At 41.2% G+C, this 14,188-nt stretch overlaps 1 protein-coding gene and 1 non-coding gene across 2 annotated transcripts; both read left to right on the top strand.

Annotated features, from left to right (window-relative positions):
* Positions 1–1,758: 1,758 nt before the first annotated feature.
* Positions 1,759–10,013, top strand: zc3h14 (zinc finger CCCH-type containing 14). The gene is made up of 17 exons (XM_085382478.1): positions 1,759–2,080; positions 2,410–2,452; positions 2,549–2,663; positions 2,810–2,850; positions 2,971–3,115; positions 4,996–5,299; positions 5,390–5,553; positions 5,796–5,896; positions 5,999–6,157; positions 6,520–6,588; positions 6,743–6,881; positions 7,710–7,912; positions 8,033–8,171; positions 8,274–8,416; positions 9,394–9,476; positions 9,581–9,687; positions 9,797–10,013. Exons 1-17 carry the CDS (start codon positions 1,871–1,873, stop codon positions 9,798–9,800), a joined length of 2,169 nt encoding a protein of 722 aa, XP_085238604.1. The 5' UTR covers positions 1,759–1,870; the 3' UTR covers positions 9,801–10,013.
* A 1,299-nt stretch (positions 10,014–11,312) lies between these two features.
* On the top strand, positions 11,313–11,611 carry LOC146652045 (signal recognition particle RNA). Its single transcript, XR_014907748.1, has one exon.
* Positions 11,612–14,188: the final 2,577 nt, after the last annotated feature.

Genomic DNA, 14,188 nt, shown 5'->3' on the forward strand with positions numbered 1-14,188 from the left:
TTGCAACGTTTAGCGCAAATCTTGTGTAGTTAGTGTGTAGTGTAGTCAGTAGTTTTATTGTGTGTGTCAGAACAATGAGGCGACTGCTAAATGTTACAGGTGTTACAGGAGTGATACATCTCCTGTTGTCAGGCCTGCAGGTATCAGGCTGTTGTTCTCCTTTATCTCTTTTTTTTTTTTTTTTTTTTTTTTTTTCCCCGCCTGTCCCATTTGGTTCTTTAGCCATCAGAATTGTTGTCTGAAGACCAACAAGGATACCCAATGGATTTACTTTGCCAAATGGATCATCGTGGCATTGCCGTATTGGTCCATTTGGTCGATCTTTGTTTTTATTATTTATTATATTTTATTTTCAGATGTTACAGACGGGACAGACATGAGTGAGAGATAGGAAAGGGAGAAAGAAAGAGGAAGGAAAGGAAAAACAGAAGGGGAGAGGGACAGTGAGAAAGGGGGGGAGAAAAAAAAATCTCCTGGATCACCTGTTGAGAGAAGAATAGAAAACAAGCAAAAAAAGACAAAAAAAAAAAAAAGAAACAAAGCAACATACTAAACACAACACCATCGCATTAATCTAGCTAAGTGTAAACAGCAGTAAATACTAAATATTCAATGTTGTTGTGCAGCACGCAGGACAGATGTGCTTCGAAGTAGCAGCCAAGAAAGGTGTAATTTGGGTCTACGAGCAGTGAACACCCGTGTGCATACCTGTGTGGATCAGTGCGCTTGTATTCCAAAGGTTTCTCCATGTAACGATCTGCTAGGGAGTGTGTGGGGGGGCCACAGCCCCGTCCTCCAGGGTGTGAGGCAGGTATGGAGGGGATCAAAACTCCAGACATCCAGAGGCCCCCAGAACACAAGAAACCATGGAAGACCAACAGAGGGGCAGCCGCGCCACTGTTCCAGTAAGAGCTGAGGAGAGTCCCAGATGAGGGTTCACTCAGCAGCCGCGGAGCAGAAGCCAGGGGGAGTTGCAGTGACGCGCCCGTGAGCTCCGCCGGCCGCCAGCTGTGCCTGAGTGACCGAGCCCCAGGCCGAGAGGCCGGGGGCACCCCACCCCCGAAGGGGCCCGAGCGAGCCCCAGCTCCTTTATCTCATAGTGGACAGAAATAATTTTTTGGAGTGGCACAAATAATTTGTGTGCCATCAAATTTGACGCAGAACAGCTGATTGTTCTGTAAATAGTTTGAAGTTTATTTTAAAAACCGCCTTGGCTGCATTTTTAGGTGAACAGCTGCAAAAAACTTTGTTGTTTGCAAAGCTCAGTTACTTTTTTGAAGAAGTAACTATATAATTAATTGCCCATCATTGGTTATTATTTACTGTATTTTGCAGACAGAGATTTACATGACTCTCTCCCAGATCACAGACTCATACTCATAATACAAGTCAGAGCTTTATTTAAAAAAAGAAGAAAAAAAAAGAAAGTTGTATTTTCAAAATTGGAGTTCAAGTTATTTTTACTTCCAATAGTGTTAACATACTACACAGGTCATGAACAAGATTTTTTTTAAATTTCATTGTAAGTGGGCTAAAGCAGTTAATTAAAAGTAGTCTAACATAAATTTGATTATTTTAATAAACCATGTGACTTGGATGGATTCGATGCTGGCGTGACCACAGTGCACACGTCTGCTGTTGCTCACAGTGGTCCAAGGGACCGCTCAGGGAGTTTGTGTGTTCGCTCAGACACATGAAAAATTAGAGGGAACATTGCTGATGACCATCCAGGTCATCTGAGAGGTGTTGTGATTGAGGCATGGTTCACCCCAGCTTCAGTCACCCAGCGCTTTCAAACCCTTTCCTTTAATTGGAACATTTTACTAACAAGTTTACTTTTTCCAGCATCAACTTAAAGTGATTACTCTAAATGCTAAACAAAGACAAAAAGACATCGCATACGATAGACTTTTTGTCCCTATTCGGTTGCCTTGATTTGATTTGTCACGTGATTCTACGTCACATTTGTCCCTGGTGTTTAGCGGTGCAGCTGGAAAAACAGTTGCCTCTTTTAGAACTAATTCGCTTGACTCAAACAACAATAATGGAAATCGGTACAGAAATTAGTAAGAAAATAAGGGTGAGTAACAGTGCGGGTTGAAGCTGAGTGGTCTGCGTGATTAATGTTTGCGTAACAAAGGAGCTACAAGCTAACACTGACTCGCTAGCTTAAATGTGTCAGCCTAGCCTAACTTATTGTTTTATTTTCAAGGCCGAGGGATTGGTACCTCACTCCGGCAGGCATCGTCATAGACTCAATTTCTTTTTGATTTGAACAGTTTCCTCAGCATAAACTCAGTGCTACGTTAAGTTAATCCTTGGGTTGTTGAATGATAACAGCGCAGCTAGCTACGCTACCTAGAATTTGTTGAAATAACATCTTCCGGTTGTACTTTTAATCTCTTCCAGGCTGCTATCAAAGGAAAGCTTCAGGAGCTTGGTGCATATATTGGTACGTGAATGATATTCAGTGATTACCTCTGAGACAGCAGTTACCTGGTTGTGTAGTCTTACCATACACGATGTGCGTGTTTCTTTTTCTTCACAGATGAAGAACTCCCAGATTATATTATGGTGATGGTGGCAAACAAGAAAACCTCCCAACAGATGGCCGACGACCTCTCGCTCTTCCTCGGAAACAACACGATGAAATTCACAAGCTGGTGCGATTATATTGTTTATTTGTGGACTGGTTCTTATATGGCGCTTTTCTACTCTCCTGGAGTATTCAGAGCGCTCTGAATATGTAAAATATGAAAGAAAGTTGTACCTTTTTGCCTTAACTTTGTTTTTGTTTCTTCATTTTTAGGCTTCATGGTGTTCTGGAGAAATTAAGATCTGTTGCAGCAGGTAAGCCCGGCTGCGTTGAATACATCTCTGCACTTTTTAACGAGCAATGTGAAGTTTGTCTTTTTTATGAACATGTGAGGCTCAGGAGTTTAGCATTGCTCATGTTTCTGTTTTTCTCAGAGCCCGCATCCCTCAAGCAGCTGCAGTCAGACGGCGCTACTGTGAGCGGGAAGAGCCGATCGTCTGTAGGTGAAAACGGCCGAGCGGAGGAATTAAGAGGAGATAGGACAGAAGCCCGTGTATCCAGCTCTGCACATGAGAGCAGGTACCTGACGCAGTAGTTTCTCAGGTTGCCCCCTAATTTCCAAATTATGCTTCAGCAGGAAAATCTATGTAGTAGAGCAGGGCGATATGGCCAAAAATATTTATCACGATATATATTTGAAAATTTGCGATAACGATATAACCGACGATATAATTGATGCGAGACAAAATACAACTCCACAACATTACTAGCGCAAAAAGACAACCTTCCATTTATTTTCACTTAAACAAGAAGCTGGTTTTTATGTACATTAAAGCTTTATAAAAATGTAACAGTGCAAATGCAAATTCCTTGCTGAAAGTTTAACCAAAAGGCATTTCCAGTAGAAATGGGCTGACATATCCTGAGCATAACCATGTATAATATCCACTGAAGTTAAAAAGAGGTGCTTTGCAACATTAAACTGCAGTGTGCAGTACGTGTTTTTCGGACCATAAGGTGCACGGGATTATAAGGCACATTAAGCGAAACAAAGCAGTCAGATAAATCAAACTTTATTAAACTCATTCTTCTTGCTTCCTCCACTTCTGTACCATTGATTCATTAATGTTGAATTCTCTGGCAGCTGCTCTATTCCCATGTTGCAGTATATTAATGACTAACCTCGTATTGTGGATGGATTATCTCAGTTGTTCTCCTGACTGAAGTTTGGTCCGTTTACAGCATCCTGCCATGCGATTGCATTTGTCTCTAACCATGAGGAACTTTAACGTTAACTTTTATAAGTGGAAAAGTGTTAGTGTTCGTCCTCCAGCTTCACTGTTTATGTTATGCTAACATAGCTGTGTCGCTAGCGATCACGTAGCACATCATTATATACCAGCTAGCCCAACTTCAGTAACCCTACAAACGTCACTGCTGTTTAGTTTCCTGTCTTCATTTATGTTGGAAGTGATAGCAGAACTGTACGTTTGATTTTTTTCAGAAATCTCTCAGTCAGAACATGCTATATCATGCTTAGGTAACTAGCGAAACTAGCGCGCTAACTTCCGCTAGCTTCCTGCTAACGTCTAACTCCGTTAAATGCAATAACTTTAGTTTTCATGGATGCCTGGAAGTTAAACTTCATAGTTACACCTGGTAAAGCAGCAATGCTGATCGTTTTATTAAAGATGAAAGAATTTAGACAGTTTTTAACTCTAAGTGATGCTGCAGTGTTGTTTGACCTGAAGCATACGGAGTTTAGGACCCAGATTACTCCCAGATTTAAGAGCATCTTAGTCCGACAAATATGACAATAACAACGGCCGCTTGCATGTTCTGCAAAAAAAAAGTGCTTTGTCGTGTATCTGACGGACAAACACCAAACCAGTTCCACATCACGGAAGTTGCACCATTTTTACAAACCAATTCTGGTTCATCTGTTTCACTCAACAATCGGCCATGTGCGTATGAAAACAAAGGCACTGCGCATGCGCGTTTTACTCCCATTCTATCGCGATATTTCATTTTCCTATCGTTGCCTAACCCCTACTATGTAGTAACTTAAAGCAAATTGTGAATTGATTGCTCATTGTTTGGGATAATTTTGCTCATGCTGAGGTCTCCAACCACTATTTTTCCAAGTTTAACTGTGGTAATATCCATTTCCTCTTTGGAAGGTCTCATAAATGGTGGCTCAGTTCTTCTGTGTGTTTGTATTATTTGTACTGTTTAAGGTTTTTGTTATACTTTTTTATGATGCAAGTCAGTGATAATTCACACAAAACACAAAAGCATGTCCGGATTTCCCCCAGAAAGTATTATGATGTTAAAAATGACTATTTACTGGAACAAAGAAGTACTCATCAACAAAGAAAGTCTTTGGTCAGAGCAGACCAAGAAGTGTGTTTGAGTGTGGTTACATTTTTCTTGTATTTTGTTTGTTTGTTTGTTATCAGGAGGGGGACCTTGGAAAAGGGTTCCTCACAGCTCTCCTCCAGTGTTAGGCCCCTGGTGGAGCCGCTCCCATCGGAGGCAGTTCTTGACATCAAACCAGAGATGGACGACGACCTCATCGCTGACGAGCCTTTAGAAATCAGCACCAACCACAGTCGTACACACGGAGCAGCTAGCAGACACAGCGCTGATATCTATAGACCCGGTCAGGGCCAGTTCACATCAGTAAGCTCTGCGGAAGCGTCCTTTCATGCTAGACAGCAGGGCAGCAGAACCAGCAGAACCTCTAGAACTGGATCCAACAAGGTATTATCAGAGTGCTTATTTTGCTCACTTTCTGGTGACGGTGTGTTAGGTAGTTGGATATAGTAATAATGCCTTGCTTTCACCGTTCAGCAAGAAGAGTTTTCAAGGAAGCGGAAGGCACCGGTAGTGAGTTCTGTCGTAAGAGTGAACCGAGATGCAGACGAGGACAGCGACGATGTGGACGAGGACGAAAGCAGCTACAGTGGCAGAGGCCTCTCCAGTAGAGTGTCCCTCCCCTCCAAACCAGAACGGAAGTCAGTATGAACACTTGATGTCATATTAACCTCAGGGTTGGGTTTATACTGTGGAAAGAAAACGGTTAAGTAAGGTAATGTTTTTCTGCCTCGTGGATGCTTTTATTTATGGGACTTTTGTAGGTCGTGTGTACCCAAACCACATGTGTGTTTTCTTGCAGTAAAGCTTAAGAAGTGAGTCACAGATGATCAATTTTGCGCTTTGCTGAGCTCTAACAGTTTTGAGGTTTGTATTGTTTCAGACCTACTCTCCCACCAGCCAAGCAAGCCAACAGAAATCTGATACTGAAAGCCATCTCTGAGGCACAGGACTCAATCACCAAAACGACTACCTACCCAACAAGTGCGTTCCCACTGTCGTACATTTAACCACAAACATCCTGTAAGTTAAGCTGATTTTCCATTGTTGTTTGTGTCATTCTCTTACGTTGACCTTTCCCCGCAGTACCACAGAAACAGACTGTTCCTGTGGCGCCTCGTACTCGTCTCGCCAGCAATGAGGAGATGAGTGCAGCCATCCAGCTAGTCCAGGAGCACCTCCACAGCCTGGCGCCCCGGGTGCAGACCTACACCGCCACAGATCTACCTCCCTCCAGAACATCTGGTATATATAATAGAGTTTCATGCGCACAGATGATCACATAGTCTCATTAGCTCACAAGTATATGTCTGTTTGCAACCTATGTCTGATGTTTTGTAGCTGAAGGAGCAGATGACCATAATTATTTATGTCTATATATATATATTTTATGTATGTCACAAGCCCGGATGGTTTTTATTTGGATGATTAGTGTATAGCAGAACTATGGATCATCATAACTGAACAGCATAGTAATGAAATAGTTGTATAATTAGATGTGTGTTGACTTCGGCAGGCAAGTAACAATTTTAAAAAACTTTGTGAGGTTCTCAAAGTGCTGTTTTGTTTGTTTTATTTATTTATTTATTTAATACATTTTATTCCAGCTCCAACAAGATCGTTAGCATCGCGGCTTCAGTTGGAGAGCAGCGGTAGAGGAGAACCAAATGAATATGGTGAGTTTTAGTTTTAGACAAGCGATTTCCGAATGATATTCCATGCAACTTTAGAAAGTTTCAAAACTATTGAGAAGTAATGAGTCTTCCCAAAAACACTTGATAGCTCCCAAAATTCTATTTACATATTTTTTTCAATCTGTCATGCCTCTAGGGGTGGAGGTCACTGCAGGCGGTGAAGTGAAGACATTTGATACGCGTTCTTTCATAATGAGTCGACCACAAGTGGGAGAATCTCCAGTTGGAAATCAGCAGCAAGTCCTGTCTGCTGTACCACGCACTGTCCAGACCAGGTTTGTATGTTTGTATTTTTACTGAGGTGGCATACACAAGGTGTCTTTCCATTATGAGTGGAATGGACTGAGTAGTGGCACAAAGTTGGTTGTCAATGCAATGAGTTCTCATAAAACAGGTGCTGTTGACATCTGATCAATCGTTGTGTCCTGGCAGCAGAGCGACTGATTTTATAAATGATGATAAATCTATAACATTACAAAAATATGAAGATCTGAAACATACATTGCAGACAAAGCAGCAGCGTGTGTGTGTGTGCACGAGAGGAAAAGCACTTATAGAAGTGTGGTACTATCCATACTGTATAGATGTGTGAAGCAGGAAAGAAAAGCAGCAAAAATTCAAAAAAAATCATTAAGTTACAGGAGAATTTGGTGGCTTATAATCAAGTATCTCATTGAATTAATGTTTAAAGGGCAGTTTTATTTTCTGTTCTTTCACCTGCAGTCTTGGTGGTGTTTAATGGTCTGAGAGTAATGAATGATAAATGAAAACAGAATTCAAATGTAGGCTCATGTAAGTGCGATGTAAGGTGAGCAGGAAGTGCAAATAAGTTTACTATTTAAGGATCACTTATTAGTGTTATTTAATGGTGATGCTATTGATTGGCCAGTAGGTGGTGCCATTGTTTCTGTTGACGATGTTACGAGGATGTACCTCGAAAAGAAGTGAACCACCTTTGTAGTACAGAAAACCCAGAGTTAACCACGAAGATAAGACCATATCCTGTTTCATAGTACAGGCCTGTGTCTTTGTATAAATAAAGAGACATTTGTGCTATTACTGGATTGTCATTTCATCTGTTCTGCTTTTCTGACTTACCCTAGCAAGGAGAGAGGCGACTCTGCCAGCCCGAAGTTCATAGTGACATTAGATGGGGTACCGAGCCCGCTTGGTAACCTTGCAGACTGTGAAACTGACCTGGAAGATGTGAGACCACCTGCGAACGTACCTGACGCAGCGAGCCATGCCCACAGAGAGCCCAAAGTCAGCGTCCTTCAGAGGTTACAGGGAGGCATCACATCAGAAGGTGTGTGTGTGCTCTCAGCGGAGTTATTAAAGTGATATGATAATCAGCTATTTTATTTTTGTTTTGCATTTTAAAGCCAAGTTTTAGCCTCTTTAGTCCTGTCCTTTTACCTGTTGACAGATGAGATGATGGACATTGACATGGCAGAGGAGAATGCGGTCCCTTTGAAAAAACAAAAGGTCATGGAGCGATGCAAGTTCTGGCCGGTGTGCAAAAGTGGGGATGAGTGTCTGTATCATCACCCAACAACACAGTGCAAGTAAGTAGCTATGTTAAATGCAATAAGAATGATTGTTTAGGGTATTTTTTTTCACTTTCAGTCATAAGTCCTGATTACATGTGTTTTGCTTTTTTCCTTAAGGACTTTTCCAAACTGCAAATTTGGGGATAAATGCCTTTTTGTGCATCCAAATTGTAAATATGACGCCAGGTGTACAAAGCCAGACTGTCCCTTCACTCATGTGAGCCGCAGGAGCACGGCTGCACCTCCTCCACCCAGACCAGGTACTCTCTCGCCAGCTTGACCTATGCTGGGTTTTCTTCTAGCCTCCTGTTCACTGATGGGATTCTGGCTAAATTCTGTGAGAGCGATTAGTAGTTTAAACATTTTCAGCTATTGTGGATCCACTAAAAGTTTCCCTAAATTACCTCAAGCAAGTTCACATACGGTTACTTGATGAAAAACAAAACACAAAAAACTGGTGGTGTGCAGATAGAAAGTGAAGCTAATCTGTTTAAAGTTAGCAGAGGAAGAATGCGTTCCTACTATTACCTTTTACTCATGTAAAACACTTGAATCTTCAGCCAGTTTTGTTGCATTATTCTGAATAAAGTAGACCTAACCTAAATGATACAGATCTGAAGTCTTTGCCGGGCTAATCTACACCTGTGATATAGATTATCTATTCATCAGGTCAGTCTGTTGGTAAGGTTTAAAATAATCACGCAGAGTAGATCTTTGTCAAGTGCATTGACCCGACTCTCTATCAGGCATCTTGTGCTTGCGTCTGTGGAAACCCCCAGTGCTTTTATAAAAAAAACTCTGATTAGAGAAGATAAGACAGGACCTTGCTGTTCCCTTTTAGACTAAAGGTGAAAGCGTGTGTTGGGCTTAGAAAGAGGGCAGAGAATTTAAATGCTCCTCCCTGTGGGAGGACGGCCCTGAGAACTGGGTGACAGTACATTCACTTCTGTTGTCCTTGGTGTTGAGCTGACTTGGCATCTGCTGAAGTTGTATTCCAGAATTTAAAACTGTCTCACAAAAACTGAACAGTGGCCCACGTCAGTATTTGAATGAATCATTGTTGATTTCCTCCCCAAAAAATTGTTTTTAATGATGTCAGTGTTACAACAAAGAAGTCCTTATTGTTTTCCCTCAAAGACATTTAATGTGACACTGTTTTTACGTATCCATAGCACTTCCATGTTTCTAAACTATCATAATCATCCTGATAGCTTATCCTTGACCCTTATGTTTGCAGCAGTGCAGCAGACCCAGCCTACCAGCATCTGTCGCTTCTTCCCAGAGTGCAAGAAGATGGACTGTCCATTTTATCATCCCAAGGTAAAAACGCTGCACAAGAGCTGTTTTTGTACAACGCAGACAGATCGCTTTCAGATTCACAGCGAATCAGATTTTTTTTTCTTTTCTCTCCTTCTTAACTACAGCCGTGTCGCTTTGCTGCGATGTGTAAACGAGCCGGGTGTACCTTCTACCACCCGACCACAACCGTGCCTCCAAGGCACGCCCTGAAGTGGACAAAAGCACAGAGCAGGTGAACAGATAATGCAACTCAGATAAAGACCATCATTTAATATTTAATTCAGCATTATGTGTTTAATTTGATGATGCACCTAATAAATACGGTCTTTCTCCCCTCGCAGCTAAAGTACAGAGACTACGGCAGAAGCCCGACGGTCAGCGTTTGAAGCTGTGGAAAGTCCTTGTGTCTGTGGGCTGTCAATATTTCATTTACCGAATGTTTCAGTTTATTTTAATGTATTGTTTGGAGTGATTTTAAAGGAAATAGTTTTTTAAGTTGAGGAGTCAAGTTTTTTTGTGGGTCATGCTGTCAAAATAATAAATACAGTTATATAAAAATCTGTTTCACATCATCATTTTGCTCATGCTATTCGTGTACTTTGGTGGGACACCGACCTTGATCGGTTTAACTGAAGGTAAGTAACATACACTGAAAAAGCATAAAACGCGAACATGTTTGACCTTTTTTTGCTTATCAAAATTCTGCTGGAGTGACTTTATAAAGTCTGCAGTTGTTTTTATTAAATACACACGGATCCAACCAGACTGTAAAATCTATACATGCAGTCAGTGAGCTAAAGACGCCTTCAGCACTGCAGCTGTGTGCAATAACACCTGCATCCTTCTAAAGTGTGAAAGCCACTTATTACCAATCATTTAAATATAGAAATAGTCCCAAACCTGCTCTCATTCACCTGGTGACTATAGACCTATGATTGTGTCTTTTGGCCTGTGTTATAGCAGGATGGTGGAGGATATCCTGTGCAATTGGTTTATTTCTAAAGTTAAGTGTGTTTCTAGAGTTCTTTCCAAAACTTGCATTACAGGTGCCACTGAGCAATCTTAGTTGTGCACATTCATATGCAGATACAATTACTAACAGATTACCCTGTTAGTAATTGTGCTTTGGGTGTTTCTTAAGGTTTAAACTAAATTTGGCAATGTCTCAAATTCAAAACGTCTGTATAGATGTACTGGTTGATTTATGATTGTGGAAAACAAGCTGACTAACCAGTAATAATGAGACATAATTTTTGTGACTCTGAAAAGTATAAACATCAATGTTTTTGATCATGATTCTCGATCAGAGATGTGGCACTCATGTGAATGACTTGTTGAATTATAATCTGTGAAACATACATCAAACATATCAATAAGGAATAATATGGCGTCACATTGAGCCTAAGACAACATTCCTTGCAGAAGGTATAACCTGGAATCAGTTTTTGGCTTTTGTGGCTTTGTTTCCTTTATTTATCAGCTAGAATGTGTCGTTGACATTAATGGGCAGCTGAAGTTGCATTAAAGTGACCAAAAAAGCGCTGGATTGAGTATAATGTAGGTTCCGTAACACAGTCATAAAGGAAATTGCAGAACAGGGATTTCTTCATTTTATGTGCAATCCCTTTATAAATACTATTGAATACAGTATAGTGACAATATAAACAAAGACATTCCACATATACATCTCTCTCTCTATATATATATATAGAGAGAGAGAGATGAAAGAGACAGAGAGACACCGGAAATCACTTTATGGCAGACGATCACGTTTTGGTACAACACCGGCTCTGTCGCGGCTTCGTGATGACGTCACATGACTCACAGTTAAAAGCTCAGTGAGCGTGTGTATTTCTCGCCGGGTGCGGTGGCGCGTGCCTGTAATCCAAGCTACCGGGAGGCTGAGGTTGGAGGATCGTTTGAGCTCAGGAGCTCTGAGCTGCAGCGGACTATGCCGATCGGGTGTCCACACTAAGTTCGGCATCGATATGGTGATCCTGGGGGAGCCCGGGACCACCAGGTCGTCTAAAGAGGGGTGCACCGGCCCAGGTCGGAGACGGAGCAGGTCAAAGCCCCCGTGCTGCTCAGTAGTGGGATCGCGCCTGTGAATAGACGCTGCAGTTCAGCCTGAGCAATACAGCAAGACACAATCTTTATACACATCATTATACCTGTCTCTACCTCACACAGCAGCCTCATCAGCACTTCTTTGTCTTTTTCATTTACGTCAAAAACATTCACAAACCTGCTGCTCTGCTCGTCCTATACCACCTCCACCTGCAGCACAGCGGCAACTACAGCCTCCACCCTAAATACTCCTGCTGGCCCACAGGTGGAGACAAACTCAAAGTAGAAAATTTATTCTCACAACTTTTTGTCTGGAACATCTGTTCAATTGAGGAAACATAAAATGGGTCCGCTAGAAATGAAATTACTTGTACACAATTCTGCGATTTGCAGCCTTTAATCACAAGTTCAAAAGAAAGTCTTGAAATCAGGTGTAAAACCTAAGAAAGATCTCAGATGCTTGAGTTACCAAATCACAATCAAACAGTCGCATCAAAGCACTTGCTACTGTAAGGTGTAGATCCCACCTTATTGTGGAGAAAAAGCCAAATAATTTTTAAATGACCTTTTAGCAAGGACTTGGCGACAGTGGGAAGGAAAAACTTTCTTTGAACAGGAAGAAACCTCCAGCAGAACCCGGGTCAGGGACCCACAGCCATCTGTTGTGACCAGCTGGAGGGTGAGAGGAAAGAGCAAAGAAAGCATAGAGAGACAGACTAAATCAGAGAGAAGACAAAACTTTAAGTCCTGCAGTAGCATGAGCCTACAGCAGCATAAGTAATGGATGATTCAGGATCACTTGAAAAGTTCTTAGATGACACCTTACAGTTGTTCTTAGCTGGGCTTGGTGACTTCCCTCATAAACTACCAGATAACATTAGTGCTGAGTCTCATCAGTGCTCTGGGGTCATTATTAATTAAGTAATCATTTTCTATAAACGCCTTCATTGTGTTTTATTCTGTTTCTGTCAGCGCACAAACATTTTTTTTTTTCAGAACAAAAAACCCTCACTGTCTGGTGAACTGCACTTTACTTACCCTTTAGGGTTTAACCCACTCATTGAACATTCAACATTTCAACTCCACTAAATAACAGTTACTTATAAATAACATTTAAACACCACTGACAGAGAAGATTTGGCATAATCTTCATGGGCACAACCCACATACCTTGGCATAACACACACATACACGCACGCAAGTAAGTTCCCTGACTTTTACCTGACCAGAAATCTTCCCATGAGGGACAAACAGCTTGTTTGACATTTATGTCAACTTCCAGTTGTGCTCGTTTGTTAGGAGAGGGACACTTTAAACCTTTAACACATCAAAAGCCCAGCGAGCCTCTGAAATCTCCTATGTGGGCGCGGTGTGGCCTTTGAGCTTCATTTTAAATATTTCGTTTTCAGCTGTATTTGTTGTATTTGAATAAAACATGGACTCTCAATGAGATCAGCACACAAACAAATTAATGACTTGGATGTTGCGACTGTTTTACCCTTTTGTTTTTTCTTCTCTGCGGGGTGCCGATGACATCACACAAGCAGCGTCAGCCTGAGCAAGATAGCAAAACCCGGTCTTTTTAAACCACTCACACGACAAAAACCATCATTACACATCATTTTCCATCATTCATGAGTTTCATCAGCCTTTCTTTTATCTCACAAACAAGCTGCTCTGCCTGTCCTACACCACCTCCACCTGGAGGTTAGCCGCAAATATCAGTACTGCAACAAATCCATGTGAGACGATTCCAGTTAAAGAACTGTTCAACAAATTAAGTTAATTAAAAATAACGATGAGTGACAGTGATGGAAATAGAAGAACAAATTGTTATTTTTTTCTTCTTCTTTTTTTAATACCTACCTTAACTGACAGTATTGTTGTCCACACGTCTTTCATTTAAAACAACAGCGACTGACAGTCCTTCGTGTCAGTTCCCAGCAGGAGGAAGTGATCGCCTCATTTTATGATTTCACTTGTATTGCACAGTAGTTATGACAGATGGAAAATTACAATATTTGGGCATCAACTTTTAGGCAGTTCTTGATTTATAAGACTGACTCATGTCTCGAATGACCTAAAACAACTGCCCTACCCTTCCACCCCTTCAAAAAAATACAATATTACATAGTTCAGTCTTTTCGAAACAAAGAACAGCCTCAAGTATATGCAGTATTATCGCCATGTTTTTTTTATTTTTTCATGGCAAACAGGTGGAATATGTTTGAAACTCAAATCCTTGTAACATAACAGAAATCCAGTACAAAACTCACTTGTTTTTAGCCCTTTACTTTTCAAATGTCGAAAAAGTTACTAAGTAAGTAAACAACGAGTGGCTGATACAATTCACGCCTGCATAACAGTAAAACTCAGAAAGAGTGGGCCAAAGAACAAGAAAATAAGAGCAATATTTCTCTCAAACTGGACTTGACACATTCACTGAAATGACTCATAATCGGCCTTTATTCTGAATTAAATATTTAACCGTTATTTGTCACGTTTGTCGTTTGCCTAATTATCCCTTACATGTATTTCGTGATTATTAGAAACCTCCCACGGTCATTTCCAAGGAAGGTAGACCACAAATGAGGGTATCGCAGTTTGCATTTGAAATAAATGGCCTGTCTGGGGTTTTTCCAAGTAAGGGAGTCCCGATGAAGAGG

This window comes from Rhamphochromis longiceps, linkage group LG15 (genome assembly GCF_057381845.1).
Source record: "Rhamphochromis longiceps isolate RC_006_pf linkage group LG15, R_longiceps_female_GT1.1, whole genome shotgun sequence".
Lineage (NCBI taxonomy): Eukaryota > Metazoa > Chordata > Actinopteri > Cichliformes > Cichlidae > Rhamphochromis > Rhamphochromis longiceps.

Bases quoted from the DNA above. Each gene is read 5' to 3' on its own strand.
- zc3h14 (XM_085382478.1), top strand. From the start codon at position 1,871: ATGCTAAACAAAGACAAAAAGACATCGCATACGATAGACTTTTTGTCC. The intron at 3,116-4,995 runs GTACCTGACGCA...GTTTGTTATCAG, and splicing joins AGCTCTGCACATGAGAGCAG to GAGGGGGACCTTGGAAAAGG. The intron at 8,417-9,393 runs GTACTCTCTCGC...TTATGTTTGCAG, and splicing joins ACCTCCTCCACCCAGACCAG to CAGTGCAGCAGACCCAGCCT.